General features: G+C 54.4%; 1 protein-coding gene across 9 annotated transcripts in view; it reads right to left on the bottom strand.

The window, feature by feature from the left end:
* Nucleotides 1-3473: 3473 nt before the first annotated feature.
* The window catches only part of LETM1 (leucine zipper and EF-hand containing transmembrane protein 1), a 38665-nt gene continuing 25345 nt past the window's right edge, over nucleotides 3474-16793 (bottom strand). For 6 of the 9 annotated variants that reach the window (XM_070613472.1, XM_070613466.1, XM_070613468.1 and 3 more), the window contains 7 exons: nucleotides 15188-15319; nucleotides 14615-14758; nucleotides 13765-13899; nucleotides 10576-10710; nucleotides 8876-9066; nucleotides 7614-7752; nucleotides 3474-6471 (listed from right to left, as the gene is read on the bottom strand). In XM_070613472.1, coding sequence (XP_070469573.1) covers nucleotides 6322-6471; nucleotides 7614-7752; nucleotides 8876-9066; nucleotides 10576-10710; nucleotides 13765-13899; nucleotides 14615-14758; nucleotides 15188-15319 — 1026 coding nt within the window. In that variant the 3' untranslated portion in view covers nucleotides 3474-6321. The remainder of the gene's footprint in view (nucleotides 6472-7613; nucleotides 7753-8875; nucleotides 9067-10575; nucleotides 10711-13764; nucleotides 13900-14614; nucleotides 14759-15187; nucleotides 15320-16793) is intronic. The other 3 variants (XM_070613473.1, XM_070613467.1, XM_070613471.1) reach the window with 1 other exon arrangement.

Raw genomic sequence — 16793 nt, 5'->3', positions numbered from 1 at the left:
GAGGGTGCAATGAGACCATCATGGGGGTGGGTGGTGCAAGGAGGTCTCTGGCTGCCCCCAGCTCACAGAGTCTGGGTGGGGTCATGTCCAGGCACCTGCAGCTGGTTCTGAGGCCTCACCCAACCCCCTGGCGTCTGCCTATCCAGTTAGCTGGGGATGGGGAGGTTTCTAGGTGGGTCCCCTCACAGAGCTGCATGTAAGCAAAGTCCACCTGGTCCCCTGATTGAGCCAGACCAAGGGTCTACAATGCTGGCCACACTCTTGCTCCTGGCTGGCTGCCCTCCCCCGCCCAGGCCTGGCACCCTCCCTTGGATTCTGTCAGTGCCCCCTGCACTCCAACACTCCTGTAACTTGGCAGATGCTGCATGCTGATTCTTGGCTAGTTGGGGCAGTGAGGACCAAGTGACAGAATCTCGTCCCCTCTGCCCCCGAGTTCACAGCCTGAGGGAGTGAGGAAACAGGACAGGAGGACACAACAGGGCACCTGCTGGAGAGCAGACGAAGCTGCTAGGGTTTTAGTTCCGAATAACTGGTGCCATCCAATACCTTAACCCCACTCCGGGAAGCTCTCCTGGCACTGTGCACCAAGCTCCCAATCCCCGACCCTCACCAGCCTGCTAGAGACCCCGTGTTTGTGTCCAGCGGGCTGGGGACACGCGGCGGCAGTGATGAGGACAGCGAGGGAGGCCAGCGAGGGCCTAGGCCTGGAGGGTGGCCGGCAAGGCCACAGCCTGGCGGGGAACCTGGCGCGGGAACGAGGAAGCAGTGCCCAGGCCGGGAGGGTGGAATGCAGGCAGAGGCGCCCTCTAGCGCCGGCCAGGTGCGTCCCCGCCGCACCCCCCGTCCCTCTCCTGCCGGACCCGGCTGGACTCCGGGTGTGCGCTCGGGACTCCGAGGGGACTGGCAGCCGGGGGAGGGGCGGGCCCGGGCCAGCAGGTCGGGGCGCGACAGGCGGGAACGGGCAGCTCGGTACTCCGTGTCGCCCGCAGCCTCCCCGCCCTCACCTGCCTGTCCCCACCTCCTCCCGCAGCCCTGCCAGCCCTCTCTCGTCGTCTCTGAGCCCCAGAGCCGGTGGGGTCCGGCCAGGCCCGGGGCGGGCCACAGAGGGTTCTTAGGGAGAAGGGCGCCGTGGAACCCCTGCCCGCCGTCGGAGTGTCCCGAGCCCCGCCTTCTCGGACATCCAGGCCCATCTGGCCATCTACCTTCCCCTCGGGGCCTGGGTGGCTCACCTGTTTTGTGTGACTCCACATCCTTCCAGGCCTCCTGGCCGGCGGGGCCTTCGGAATCTTGTTCCCAACCTGCCAACGGCCGCCTCCTACCCAGCTGGGCTGGACCCCAACCCTGCGCCCGCGTCCTCTTCCCCAGGCGGTGGTGCGAATACACTAATACCAGGTCTGGGTCCCAGGGTCTTCAGGGGGCACGTCAACACATGTAAAGATGTGTGCATCCAGCCAGAGCGGAACGTCCCCAATCTCCCCCACCACAGTTGGCAGGTGTTTTATTTACTTTTGTGAGTAAGATTCGCCTTGAGCTAACAGTCTTCTACTTTCTATGTGGGATGCCTCCACAACATGGCTGATGAGTGGAGTAGGTCAGCACCCAGGATCGGAACCGGCCAACCCTGAGACACTGAAAGGGAGTGCACTGAACTTTAACCACTCGGCCACGGGGCGGCCCCTGGCAGATGTTTTAAATCAGGGTCCCATCAGGCTGTTTCTCTTTAGTGTCTAGTCTAGAACAGCCCCTGCCCATCCTCCCGCTGACTGTGGTTTTTGAGGGAGTCAGCTGTGTCCTGTGGGAGGCTCTGCCTTCCTTTCTGGACATGCTCGTGGCTCCTGTGGGGTCATCACTTTCCTGGCTGGGCGTCTGGGGCAGGAATGCTGCCGGAACTGGGGAGGAGGCTGGGAATGCCAGGGGCACATGGCCAGAGGCCCTCATAGCCAGCTCCCCATCCGGGGGTCACCCCACAACCCCCAGGCAGCCATTCCCCAGGGCCTGCAGTGCAGGGTGGGTGGATTCTAGTGTTTCTTCTGGTCCATCAGCTGGAATTCTCCCTAAAGAGCTTCCTGGGATGGACTTTCTTTCCTCCTGAGAAGACAGGGTAGTATCAAATTTTCCTTTCAATTACCTATTTTCACAGTAAGAAACTGGTGTAATCATTCCCATCAACAGGGGCAGACAAGACTTTGAGTATCACCATGGATGTGTGGATTTTTGTTTACAATCAATTCTCTCTGCACAGTTTTTGATATTCATTTTGTCCTCCCTTTGGCCGGGGGTGTCCCTTCAGGCTGCTGTGTCCCCTGGACGGTAGCTCCACCTCCACATGCAATCCCTTCCTTCACCCTCAGTCAGAGCCCTGGTGCCTTTACATGGCCTCCGGAACTGTGGAAGCGAGAAACATGCTGCAGCCCAAGCCTTGTGTCCTGGGGCATCCTCTGCAGTCCAGCTCAGGCCTCTTGCTGCCTGCAGGTCCACATGGACCCTGTTCCTGGCCACGTACTCCCACAGCCTCGCTGGAGGAGGGATCCACAGAGTGAACATATGTGGTCCACAGCCTGAGGGGTCTGGGTGCCTGCCAAGGGCATCAAGATGAACCCAGACAAGAGCTGCTGGTCTGGGGGCCAGGCAGGGGGAGGGCAAAGGCTGAGGCCCAGCAGCCTCCTGCCCACACCTGCACCCACAAAAACAGCATCTCTTCCATATGGTTCAGGAGTCATGTCTGAGCACTCAGGACCTGTGGGGCAGATGGGGACAGTGGCCAAGGCCAATCTCAGGGAGAGATGGAATGCAGGTAAGGGTGGCACCAGGGCAGGGTGTCTGGACTCAGCAGGAGTGGAAGAAGTCCCCACTGAGCCTGGTGCTGGCACAGGGGTGAGGCCACCTGAGACAGGCTGGACATCCTAGGTTCAGAGTGGGGTAGTCTGTCCACTGAGGGGCTGGGATGATGAGGAACAGGACATTGTGCCTGTCCTACTGCTGGGATCCTCTGCCTGGTGGCCCTCCAGGGCTTCTCTGCCCACCCTCCGAGCTGGGCCTTACCTCTCCACCCCAGGGTAGGGCATCTCCTGCTGGAAGCCAGCGATGTGGGCGGGGGAGGACAGGGGCAGCCTTGCTGCTGTGGTGGGCCAAGTGGGGGCTGTGGGCTGCCCACAAGCCCTCAGACTCTTTGAACCTTGCCCAGGTGTTGGGGAGCAGGCTGCGGCGTGGGGAGAGCCCCTGCCTCCTCTGGGACCCCCTCAGACAGCGGAGGGCACAGCCCTTGGGCAGCGTTGTCCCCACTCCCCGGGGCCCTCAGAGTCTTTCAGAACAGAACTGCACCCTTCTTTCTGAGTCTCCGTAAGGGTTACTGGCTCCTCCCTGGGACCCCTCGAGGCCGGAGGTGTCCCCTGAGGATTGTGGTGGGAGGACAGCATGGTCAGGCAGTGGCTGCCTCACCAACCTGGACAAACAAACCATGTGTGGCAGACAAGTCATCAAGACAGAGCTTTATTAACCCTTCCCCTTACAGCAAACTGCGTGTCTAGTCACTAGCACAGGCAACAGTCTGGGTGCACAGTCTGACGGCAGAGCAGGGCCCAATGTCACAGAAGATGGGGAACACCCGAGGCCACATTTGAGCTCCAGAAGGTGAGGCTCCTTCTGGAATTGGGCATCGCGGCAGCATGCCAACCCACAGCCCACTTGCCACCCGCTTCTACTGGGAGGCCAGAACCAGACACTGAGCCACACAGCTGTCACAAAGCAGACACTCAGACAACTGACATTTTCCATCTTGACTTCTGATGTTTCACATGGTTCAGAAATCTTACTTTGAGTTGTTACAAGGACAATAACTTGATATTTTAATAAAAATGCTTTCTAAAAAAGGTTTTTACACATGGCCGGCCCAGGACAGAGGGTCAGGCGGCAGCGTGCTGGGAGCCGGGCCCCCTGGAGGATACATAGAGACAGAGCTGGTGGCATGGGGTCTAGGAGGTGCCTGGCCAGCCCGAGCTCCACTGTGAGAACCACTGCCTGGAGGTTATGCCTCAACAATTACAAAGTGCCCTTCCTTTTTAAAAAGTCTGGATTTTGATATTCCAAAATGACTGTGGAAGCCACATGCCCGTTTCCTGAATCCCTACTAAAAACATGGATGTTTGGGTAGAGTGAGGGAGGAAACACTTGCTAGGAATCTGTTTCATTTTGAAGCAGGCGTAGACACCGCAGGCTTCTGGAAACAGAGGAGTGCCCCCAAGAACGCACAGGGAGGGAGCGCGCCGGCCAAGCCCTGATGCAGCACAGCCTCGTACAACCTCGTCACACAAAACCCTCACATCTCTAGACCCACCGTCTGTTACACCCGCACCCGGACCTTCATTTCAGCAGCAATAAATAAAGTCCAGGACAATAAAAACAAACCCAAAATGAAGGGGGAAGGCCTGTAGTAGAACATAGCCCACATTACACAAACTGAAGAGAGCGGGCAGTTCCCCAGCAGGGGGGCAGTGGGACTGCCTGCCCGCAGGAGCGGCTGCTCTGCCGTGACAGCAGCAGTGGGGACACCCAGGGCGCCTGGCAGAGGCAGCAAGGGTGAGAGCAGGAGCCGGCACAGCTGCCTGGGCCCCAAAGTCCGGCTCACAAGAAAGAAGATCACACGCGGGGCACACTGGCAACCGCAAAGCTCACAAGCAAGCACGCCTTCCCAGTCGAACAGGCCCCCAAAGCAAGTGCGAGACAATTCATAAATACCAATTAAGCATCTAGAACAGACTTCTCAAGTAAGTGAAATAAAAAACCTTTAGAACCCAACTGTTACTTTACAAAGGTTTACGTTTCAGAATATATAATCTTATTCCTATTTTGTCAAGTTTCTTCTTTAACGGCTGAGTAAAGGGTTTCAAGTAATTTAGAAGCTACTGCTTCTGAGTCCCACTCCTCCTCTCCAGGCTAACCTGGCCACTCTATTCCTATGTCTTCCAAAGCCTATGTTTGGATTCCCCTGAAAGAACACTCTTGCCAGCAACCAGACCCAGCCTTTGAAGGACGAGTCGGACAGGGCTGAGGCCACATGAGCCAGCCCCACCCACCCCACCTGCCCCATGGAGTGCCACCCCATCTGAGCTGCCAGGCGTTGAGATGCTGGACACTGAGCCCAGGGAAGTGCGCCACTGCACCCAGAGGTGCACCAGGCAAGCCCTAGGCTTCTAACCCAGGCCATGTGCTGCACAGGCCACTCCAGGCGTTGCCTTTCTGCAAGCCCCCAGGAGCTCAGCCAGCAGCATGCTTGTTCCAAAGGAGCCTGGGGCCGAGGGAATCAGTGTCGTGAGGACGTGGTGGCCCTGATGCTGCAGAGCCGCGACAGGGGCATGCACACTCAGAGTACCTGGAGCCTGCTGGGCTGCCCCAGGGCCGGGCCCATCACTGGACACAGTGAAATCAGTCCCAATCACCCACAGGGCAACAAGATGCTAACAACCCAAATTAGGAAACTTTCTAAAAGCCACAACAGCACACAATAAGTTACTCAATATCTCAATATGAAATGCTTAACTTCCAAGGGCTTCATTAGTTTCTCAGCTTAATTTACATTAGCTGCGACTCACGAGTTAGGCAGACTGTTGTGTGTGAAAATTCTGTAGGAGTTAATTGGTTAAAGGATTAGGAGAAAATCAAAGGTAAATCAAGAGCGATCTCTGAGACACACACAACAGGAACTTGCACGAGACACTCCTGTCAGAGAACCACGATTTTCCAGAGGCCACGGAGAGACGGACATACGTTCTCAATCACGACAGAGATGATCGGCAATGTGCACGAATTGATCCTATTTACACCGACATTCAGGAACCCAAGTCCACAGACTAACAGAGGTGTCTTCTCCAGAGCTGAGGAGGGCTGTCTGTTTCCATCTAACTCGCATCTGCAGGCCTTGGGCTCCATGGGCGACTGGCACACGCAGGGAGGCACCTTCCTGCCCCAGTCTGGCCCAAGCTGCCTCTGGAGCCAAGGGGCCTGTGGGTGGTCATGATCTCTGGGCCGCCGGCAGGCTGCCTGCTTGGCCACCACAACTGGGGCCACTGCAGCAGGGTGCCAGTGAGTCCAGACACGATTCCCTGGAGGGGCTCAGGGATTCCAGATGAAATGAAATCTTCGTGGAATGATGAAAATTAAAAATTACTTGATTATGGAAGTTTCTGATTTATTCCAGACAAAATAAATTTGTCACTAAGAATCACCTCAAAGCAATGACTCTCACGGTAGGACCGCAGCGGCCAGGGCAGTGGGATGGAGGCAGACACAGGGAGGGCCACCAAGGTGCCCGAGAGCAGGGCTGCCCTAATTCTTCCCCTCCGCAGCCTCCCTCTCAGCCTTCTCCTTGGCCTTCTCCTTCTCCTCCAACTTCTCTTCCTTCTCCAGCAAGGCCACAATCTCGGCCACCTGGCTGGTGGAGATGTGAATGTCTTCTTTGTCTACCAGCTCGATCACCTATGCGGGAAAAGAGACAAGGGATTCAGGGGAGACAGGACATGGCTCCTCCTCCGAGCCATCTCCTCAGCCACTAGGCTGGGATGGCCACCAGGCTGGGTCCTCCAGCTGCCCTGTTCTCAGAGTACCAGATTCCCCACCCAAGAGCCCCACCCTGGGGCTCCAAGGCCCAAGGCTAGGTTGCAAGCCACCGGAGAGAGGGGCTTGGAGAGTAGGAGGCATGTGGTCAGCCAAACCCAGGCAAGGATGCCAGGTGTGCTTCCCACGGGGCCCAGGGCTGCAGGAAGGAGGAGTGCGACGGAGGTGGGCCAGGTCCTTGCTCAGGGCTGGGGAGGGGGCCTGCTCTGGACAGAGGCACCCCCAGGGCAGCGGGCAGGGGTGTGTGGGGTGCAAACATCCGAGCTGCCATCCACACCAAGGAGGGGCCCCAGAGAAGGAACAGGTGAGGTGGGCATGGCCCTCCTAGCCTGTGCTGCTGGCAAGGTGACAATGCTCAGCATGTACATCTTGTAATACCCTGCTTTTCAACCAAACTGAAATAAGTTACCCAATATTCTTGGTAAATGTTGAAAAATCACCAATGGGTTGGATACATAGGGAGCCATTAGAACCACCTCTGAAGGCACACGGCTCAGAAACACCAGAGTTCACAGACGACCTCACGAAGGCAGAATCTCGCTCCAAGTCTCCTGGGCTGCCCAGGCTCTTGGCCCCAGGGACCCAAATGGCACCTTGGGGTCACCTCTCAGGACTTACAGGGCCCAACGCCCACCAGCTTGCCACTGGGGTCCCAAAGCTCAGCCCTGAGGATCACCCGGCACATCTCCTCCCCTGGGGGTCTGTGCACCCCAGCTGTCCCATGATCACTGTACTTCCCAGACCTGCCAGGGCCCTGCTAGAGCCCAGGAGAAGCCAAGAGTCCGGTCAAAAAGCAGCTGGCATGCTCCAGAGGGACACCCTTACCGCACTTTTCTTAACTTCGTGTGAAAAATAAGCTAAATGTTTAGAGTGAGGGCTGAAATCAGGCCATGGAGGGGCCTTGCAAGTGGAGACACATGTGGAAAATGCTCTGGGTAAGACCCCCACCAACCCCAGAGCAAGATGGGGGCAGGCCAGGCAGTCCTGACTCGGCTGCGACCCACCTTGACAAGGTCGTCGATGTCGACCTTGCCGTCCTTATTTTCATCTAGGGCTGAGGCCAAGCTGATGAGCTTGTTTTCAGGAATGTGCTTGATCTGCTTCATGGCGCTGATGAGCTCAGTGACGCTGATGACAGTCTCCCTGCGGGGGGGGAGGCGGGGGGAGAAGGGGGGAAAACTGCTTATGGCACAGCTGGCTGCAGCTGCAGCCTCACTGGGGCTCCCACAGTTAGCCCCAACCCAGGCAACCCCTCCCTCCAAGCTCCCTCGCCCCTTCCCTTGGGAATGCTCAGCCAACTCAAGACACAAAGACAGGAAGCCGCACACGGCGCAGGGTCTCGTGCGTGTGCAGTCCCCGACAAGCCCTGCCTCTAAACTGGAGAGCAGGACAAAAAGCCTCATGGTTACTGGGTGCTGTTCCTCAGGCCTGCCTGTGCTGTGGTCAGGGCCAGGGGACTGAGTCTGGCTGCGCTGACTTCTGACAAGTGAGCGCAGGTAGGCACAGCAGGTCAACACAGGAGGGGACATCTGGGGGTGAAGGACCTCCAATCTGAGGACAGCAGGGGCTCTGAAGCCAGTCTGCCTGCCCCCTGGAGATGTGGGCACAGCGCCTTGCCCATGGGAGCGTGCAATGTCAGCTACTACGGCCTGGTTGTGTCACTCGCCAGACAGCTACTCATGCAATACTCAGACATCTGGGACACACCAGTGCAGAGGCAGCCCTTGACCCCATATGGGGGTCATTATTGAGTGCCTGTGTGTAGGGGGGTTCAAGAGGAGGGAGGAGGCAGGAGAGAGCCTGATGATTCGAGGAAACAGGAGCCAAGTGTGGCTGAGGCTGCGGGGAGGGGAGAGTGCCATGGAAAGAGAGAGCAGGGAGAGGCCATGGGTTCACAGGGAAGCCATGATCCTGCATATATTCTGGAAGGACCAGCTTGACGACAGCCTGGAGAGGTGTGGGCCAGGGTGGACATGGAGAACCCAGCTAAGCCACAACTGTGGTCTTCCAGAGAGATGACAGCAGCCGAAGTGTGTGTGAGCATGTGTGAGTGCATGCACGTGTGTGTGAACACACACGTGTGCAGGGAAGAGATGGCTCTGAGAGCTACTTCAGTAAAACCATCACCAAGAAGTGGAGACTGATAAGGTGTGGCTGAGTTTCTGGCTGGAACCGTTGGGTGAAAGGTAAGGGGCAGTGGGGCACCAAAGCTGAGAAACGTGCTTCGGAATCAGAAAGACCCTGAGGGTCCATGTCCCACACTCACCCCACAGGCGAGCCCTCAGCAGCCGGGCCCAGCTTGCCGGCCTTCTGACCCGTCTCCAGCTGCGAGAGCAGGCTGTCAATCTGCCCGATCATCTGCTGCACTCTCTTCGTCAGCCTCTTGCTGGCTTTAGACTCTTCTACATACATTTCTTCTCCAGTCTTTGATAGTTCCTTCTTGATCTCTTGCAAGTCCTAACAAAATGATTTAGTTGTAAAAAGATAGCCTTTTTTTCTGAGGAAGGTTAGCCCTAACATCTGCCAATCCTCCTCTTTTTGCTGAGGATGAGTGGCCTTGAGCTAACATCCATGCCCACCTTCCTCTACTTTATACGTGGGACGCTTACCACAGCATGGCTTTTGCCAAGCGGTGCCATGTCCACACTCAGGATCTGAAACTGTGAACCCTGGGCCGCTGAGAAGCAGAAGGTGCACACTTAAGCGCTGCGTCACCGGGCCGGCCCCAAGTAAAAAGATAGTCTTAAAAAGCAAAGGGAACCTTATAATTAAGTTTACCTTGTACAGTAATTAAATTAACCAAACTAGCATCATGAGGGTAAGACGTTCCAGGTTGTGCATGAGGCAGAAACCCACTGATTCCAACCACAGAGTTGCAAACTCTTATTTGTATCTATTAGACAAATTTGTTCTCATTTTTGCAAACTCAAACATTGTTTTTGTAGCAAAGGAAATGGAATCTGTTCTGAACCTCAACTTTCATCATATTTGTTAAAAGCATAAATAAAGCAATGAACGAACCAGGAATGGTATATGCCGTCTTCAGTTCCAAGTCAGTTTTTCCGCATGAGCAAACACTATGGGAAGCATGAGAGGTGGGGTGGGGAGCACCAAGGCTGAGGGTTTCTACTAAGTACCTGATTTCTGACAGAGAACCCAGCAGCAAGAAGGCTGCCACGAGAAAGTTCAGAAAATGGCAATTTTTACCAATCTCAAAATTAGTCATCTTTTCCTAGTAGAGCTGTGAAAACATAGTTGTTTTGAAATCAGATTAGGAAGTGATAGCTATAAATTGAGGAGATGCTTTCCTTAAAAAAAAAGTACTACTATGTATAAAGAAGCCTCTTTCAGGGAATCACGAATGAAAATAAGATTTCATTTATCAAGTGACCAGACTATTAATCTGATACCTTTATGTGTTTAGAAATGAAAAGAGATGTATGCTTGTCATCTGCAAGGGTGAATGGCCAGATTCCAGGAGAAAACTGACCTGCTGGAATGGCTGTGGACAAGTTGTTGAATAAAATTTACTTAGAATCCAGTTTTCTCTCCAAATACCCTGTGTCCAGCTTATCAAATATTTGATGGAGGGGCTGGCCCGGTGGCACAGCGGTTAAATGCGCACGTTTCGCTTTGGCAGCCCGGGGTTCACCGGTTCAGATCCCAGGTGTGGACATGGCACCGCTTGGCAAGCCATGCTGTGGTAGGCGTCCCACATATAAAGTAGAGGAAGATGGGCACAGATGTGAGCTGAGGGCCAGTCTTCCTCAGCAAAAAGAGGAGGATTGGCAGATGTTAGCTCACGGCTAATCTTACTAAAAATATATATATATATATTTGACGGAGGTATTATTTTTCAGTCTTAATCTTTTTCAGTCTTAATCTTAGGAGCAAACCCCGCAACCTTGGTCACCTGAGCACAGCTGAGAGAAAAGGCTGTGGCACCTGCCCCCTCACTGCCCGCACCTGGCTGTAGTCCTGGACGTCCTCCTTCAGCAGCTCCAGCTCCTCCTTTTCCTTTGTCAGGGACTTCTTCTGCTCCTTCAGTTTTGAACAGGCATCGCTGAGTACGTTTATTTCCTCCTTAGTTATTTCCTCTGCCTGTAAAGAAAACAAGCAAACCCCAAAATACCCTGGGTGAAGGCTTTTTTCCCCAAAGACTGTACCACTTTTCTGTTCATGTCGTATGCTGACATTGCACTTGGTGCGAGGCCAACAGAGCCCGCACACAGTCGCTCTTCACTCTCCGCAGTGCCCTCCTACACCAGAGTGCACGTCTGTAAAGTGCGTATCTGACATACGTGTACACCCAGGAAACCACCATCGCCCGAGATCGGCCACCCCAAAAATCTCCTGGTGCTTGTGACCCCTCCCTCCATCCCTGTCCCCTTGCAAACACTGACCTGCCTTCCCTCACGACAGACTAGTCTGCTCTGCCAGAGCCTTACACAAATGCTACCAGGCAGCACAAGCTGTTTCACATCTGACTTCTCTCACTCCCCTCTTCTGAGAGCCACCCATGTTGCAGTGTGCTCCTTTTAACTGCTGAGTGGTATTCCACTGTGTGGACACACCAAACTTGCTCAGCCATTGTCTTGGCTATTCTAGGTCCTTTGAATTTTCATATAAATTTTAGAATAACTTTGTTAATTTCAACAAAAAAGCTTGCTGGGATTTTGATGGTCTTGAATCTACGGATCAATTGGAGAGAATGAACATCTTACCAACACTGAGTCCTCACATCCACGAGTGCAGTAAATCTCCCCATTTATTAGTTCTTTAACTCACCTCAGCAACGTTTTATAGCATTCAGGGTATAGGTCTTGTACATCTCCTCCTTCCAAATTTATCTCTAAGTAGTTCATTTTTGGATGCTATTGTAATGATATATTTTTTTAAATGTCAATTTGATTGTTCATTACTAATACAGAGAAGTACAACTGATTTTTAGATGCTCACGTCACTTGTGAACCAAGACAACTTTACTTCTTCTTTTCAGATCAATATGGCTTTTTTTTTTTTTTCTTGTCTAACTGTCCTGGGCAGAACCTCAGTACAATGCTGGACAGAAGTGCTGAGAGCAGACACTCCTGCTGGTATTTCTCCACCAGGGATGACGCCAGCTGCGGGGGTTTCTGTAGATGCTTCTTATCGGGTTGAGAATGGTCCCCCCTACTGGTTTGCTGAGATTTTTTTTTTAAATCAGGAACAGATGCTAGATTCCATCAAGTGGTTTCTCTGCATCTATTGAGATGCTCGTACATGGTTTTCCTCGAGTCTGTTAACATGGTCATTACACTGACAGATTTTTTGTATTCCCTGGACAAACCTCACGAGACCATCACGTATTATTCTTTTTATAGACTACCTGCATTTGATTTGCTAAAACTTTAAGAATTTTTACATCTGTGTTCATGAAAGACACTGCTGTACAGTTTTCTCACATCTGTCTGGTTTTGGCACCAGGTAATGCTCATCTCAAAACGAGATGGGAAATGTTCCTTCCTCTTCACCCTTCTGCTGTGAGTTTGTATAGCACTGGAAGAATTCCTCCCTGACATGTCTGGACTCACCAGTAACTTCGCCTGGAGTCACGTGGGCCTGGGGCTTTCTCTGTGGAAAGGTTTTTAGCTGCAAACTCAATTCCTTATATGAGGTAGAGCTATTCAGGTCTCCAGCCCCCAACACAGATGGGCAGCAGTGATAAAACCCAGCTCTGCACTGCAAGCGGGGACGAGGGCACTCGTTCTTCCCACTCTTTCTGGTATCTTTTCAAGGAACCAAAGTTCTTCATTGAAATCCTTGGCAATCCTTGGTTCCTAAGTTCTCCTAAGAGTTCTAATGTCCTTTCAGATCTAAGTCTGTAATCCACTGGAAATGGATTTCCATGAAGACATCCAACCTTCCTCTGTCTACCAACATGTACCCCTTCTTCCAGAATTGCACTTTGTGGGCCCGACCGGGCTCTACCTCTCCTCAGCTGTCCCTGCCCCAGTCCTGCACAGCCTTAAAAATGACCCTGGTACCTCAGTTCCTGACCCTTTCCTGGGATCACCCTACAAGCCCAGCTCAGCCAGGTTCCTGGGACCTTCTTCCTTCCTAGCCTCAATCCACCAGCAACAGCCAGTTGTTTCCATGTCTCCTGTGCCACATCTCAGGATAGCTCTGCTCTCCCCAAGGGCCTCAGGGCCATCAGCGGGGTGACGTAGAGAGCCGTCGGGCTTATCCCAAGCCACGCCAGTCTCCCAAAGGAGCCCCACAAGCCTCACACAGCTTGTCCCACCCACTGCCCCATCCTTCCCCACATGCCACCTCTGTAGTTCACAGCCATCTTTGGCAAAAGCCCCAGTTTTGATGCTTCATCCCTTCTCATCTTGCACAAACAGTCTGGATCTTCCCTGAGACCTCACTGTCCCTGGCACCCTCTCCAGTGGGGCCCTCCTGTCTCCACAGGCCCGGAGGGGGCTGCGGTCCTCCTGGCTCCTCCCTAAGTCCCCTGCAGTGGGGCTTTTCCTTCTGCCTTGTCCTACAACTGCTCCTGCCAAAGTCACTGATGGACCTCATGCTGCCTGTCGGGGGTCAATCCTCAGGCCTCATCCACCTGGCTCTTAGCACACTGGACAAAGTCCACCCTCCACCAGATGCAGCCCCCTCCACCTAGGCATTGACACACTCAATCTCACAGAGGGGACTTGTCTCCCCTCTGGCCTCTCAATGTGGAGGCTGCCCTCTTCCAGACCCTCCGTGACCTTGCTCAGAATCCACAGACATAAATCTGCTGCCCTGGTCCCTCTCCTACCCCAGCTGCCAAAGTGACATTGCCATCTGTCAGGAGGTTCTTCCTCCACCCAACACGCTCCCCAAAGCTACTCCACCACAGCACTCTCTGTACCAGGGCCCACCTGGGAGTTCAAGACAGGCCCAAAGCTCAGAGCCGTGCCTGGCTCACTCTTGTCACAACACATCGGCCTCCCAGGAACGCTGACAACCTGCAGCGTTGCCGTCCTTGCCCCTCAACCATTCACTGTCACTCTAAGCCAGGCTGTGGCCTCCTCGGCCCTGTTTCCTCAGGAGCCCCTGCACTGTTTCCTCAGCTGGCCCTTCCTTGCTCCAACACTGCTTCCCTCCAGGGCGGGCATGAGCGGCCGCGGTTACCTTCAAGCCTTCCAGGACCGGGGCAGTGTCCTTCAGGGCCTCCGACGGCAGGATCATATCGGGCACTTCTGGCTGCAGCTCGGCCACTGGCCTCCCAGGGGCAGCCTCTGCCACTACTTCCAGCTCCACTTCCTTCTGAAATGCAAGGCCACTGCTGGCTCAGCATCACCCGTCATACCAGCAGCCTTCCTGGGGCATCCACACTGGCACACATATGCCACGGGCCAGAGGGTACACTTTGAACAGGCGTGCTACGTGACAGCTGAGATGTGTAACACCCATCAACCAGCAGCAGGTGACCTGCCTTCTGGAAGGTTCACTGCAGGACTCTCCAATATACCAAACACAAAGCAGGTGTATTTAGTGTGACTAGGTGCACTGACACAACTCAAGTAGTTGCGCGCCAACGTTTACTGGTCACCTCAGGCCCATCTATAAAGTGATCACAGCATCTAACTTCATCTTCAGTCCTTTCCTGATGGCTCCACAAAGCTGCCCTGTGACTTGCAGAGAGAACATCTTGCAGGCACACGTGCCACGGGAGCTGGAGCATACCCAGAGCCTGGGCCAAGGGGAGGACCAAGGAGAAGGCGGCACCGCAGTGACCCTCTGCCCGTGGGCTGCACTGACTGGCACCTGGACCAAGGGACAGCTGGCCAACTCATTTCCTCAGGGTCCCCTCTGGCAGGCCCCCACTTCAGAGCTGCAGCCCCCACTCTCAGCATTCCTGCCTCCACTTCCACGACGGGGTTTCTTGAGAAGCTGGAGGGGGATGACCTTTGCTCTGTCCAACTCTCCCCACGGCGCCTACTCTCAGAGAGCTGGTCCAGGGGCCCCACTGGCCACTTACCGCCGCCTCAGAGAGCCTCTGCAGCTCCTTCTCCTGGTGCTCCTGACGGATCGCCGCTTCTTCCTGTAGCGTGGCCTCCAGCTTTGCCTTGTTGTCCACCTGCTCGCCCTCAACCTCAGCCACTTTCACCTGGGCTTCTTTCGCCTTCAGAGAGGGAACACCTGTGAGTGAGCCTGGGGAGGGGGTATGCCCAAATTCGAGAGGAAGTGCAGTAGGCATAGCTACTGCCAGAGAGGCCCACACAGCGCCTTGCGCCCTGGTCTGTATCTCTGCGTGTTGTCACCATCTGGGCTTCCAAAGGGAACACAGTGCACTGCTGGCACCCTAGACTGCTGGGAAACACTTGGGGACCTTAAGGTCACCACAGTGCAAGGCAGCCGAGGTTCACCTTGCACACGTGTCACAGGAGTCCTCCACATTCAGAGAAATGATCTGAATATGATCTGAATGATCAGAGGGCAGATCTGAGGACTCCCTTGATCGAGGAGGTGGATGTTTCCAAGGCCCCTCCCCCAAAAAGTGCAGGGCCCCTTACAGGGCAAGCTGCAGGAGGAGTCTCCTAGCAACACGCACCACAATCTCCGGGAGGGTCTGCAACGTGGACTTGAGCTGGTCGGCAGGCGAGAGGGTGTCTGGAAGGTACATGGCCCGGGACAGGATGAGCAGCGATGTTGGGATCTCTTGATGCAGGTGCAGCTCCAGCCACTGGAATTGGGAGTTCAAGACCAGACTTGTGGGCTGGCCTCATCACGCCCACATCTCCTGTGACCTGGCTGAGGGCTTTTGGCCCTGGAACTTTCCTCTCTATTCTGGTTGGTGGGGGTTTGGAGGGGGTGGTGGGGAGGAAAGTGGTGGCAACAACCACAACAGGAATTGAGTAGATGGATCCACTAAGTCACGGGAACAGGTTATCCCAAGAAAAAGACATCTCTAGTTCTAAAAGTCTATTTATTGCTGCATTTTATGTCTTAATGCCCACCTTAGTCAGCTGAGCAAGAGACACCCACAGGACCATTAATTAGCACCCTGGCAGTGAGGTTGCTGGGGCTCGGAAATCACCGAGTGAGACAACCAGATTCTGTTATCAGCGCTGTTCACTTAAAAACGGCATAAAAACTCCAAAGGTGGCTTTTGTGAGTTCACTCAACATTCAAGGTCTTGATGCCTACTGTGGGCCAGTCACTATTGTAGGCTATTTTAGTGACACAAAAACAAGGTTCAAACTGACAAAAAAGACCATGACAATATTTGTCATGAACTGGACGCAGGACAAAAGATGAGACAAGACGGAACTCTGAACAGGAAGCAAATGCAGAGTGAAGGTCTGATAATGAGAGAAGGAAGACACGTGAGCACTTGCACCGGGACCCCAACTCCCACAGTCTTGGGCGCAGCGGCCCACTCACACACCGAGCATGCTAGGGGGCTGGAAACAGCCAAGGCAGGCCCAGCACACAGGGCAGACACAGGCCAACGCACACTGCAGGCGAGGATCTGCTGGTGCCCATGCGGAGACACAGCCAGAGAAAAGGTGAGGGTGAGGGGCCTGCGTAACAAACACTGTGCCAAAAGAGGCGAAGAGGGCGCTGATACACTGTCATCTACACTTGGAGAACAACTGCTGGGGAAGGTGCTGGTGCCCATGTGGAGACACAGCCAGAGAAAAGGTGAGGGTGAGGGGCCTGCGTAACAAACACTGTGCCAAAAGAGGCGAAGAGGGCGCTGATACACTGTCATCTACACTTGGAGAACAACTGCTGGGGAAGGTGCTGGTGCCCATGTGGAGACACAGCCAGAGAAAAGGTGAGGGTGAGGGGCCTGCGTAACAAACACTGTGCCAAAAGAGGCGAAGAGGGCGCTGATACACTGTCATCTACACTTGGAGAACAACTGCTGGGGAAGGTGCTGGTGCCCATGTGGAGACACAGCCAGAGAAAAGGTGAGGGTGAGGGGCCTGCGTAACAAACACTGTGCCAAAAGAGGCGAAGAGGGCGCTGATACACTGTCATCTACACTTGGAGAACAACTGCTGGGGAAGGTGCTGGTGCCCATGTGGAGACACAGCCAGAGAAAAGGTGAGGGTGAGGGGCCTGCGTAACAAACACTGTGCCAAAAGAGGCGAAGAGGGCGCTGATACACTGTCATCTACACTTGGAGAACAACTGCTGGGGAAGGTGCT

This window comes from Equus przewalskii, chromosome 3, assembly GCF_037783145.1.
Source record: "Equus przewalskii isolate Varuska chromosome 3, EquPr2, whole genome shotgun sequence".
Taxonomy (NCBI): Eukaryota; Metazoa; Chordata; class Mammalia; order Perissodactyla; family Equidae; genus Equus; species Equus przewalskii.
Note: the sequence above shows the minus strand (reverse complement) of the source record. Positions and strands in the feature narration are given on the sequence as shown.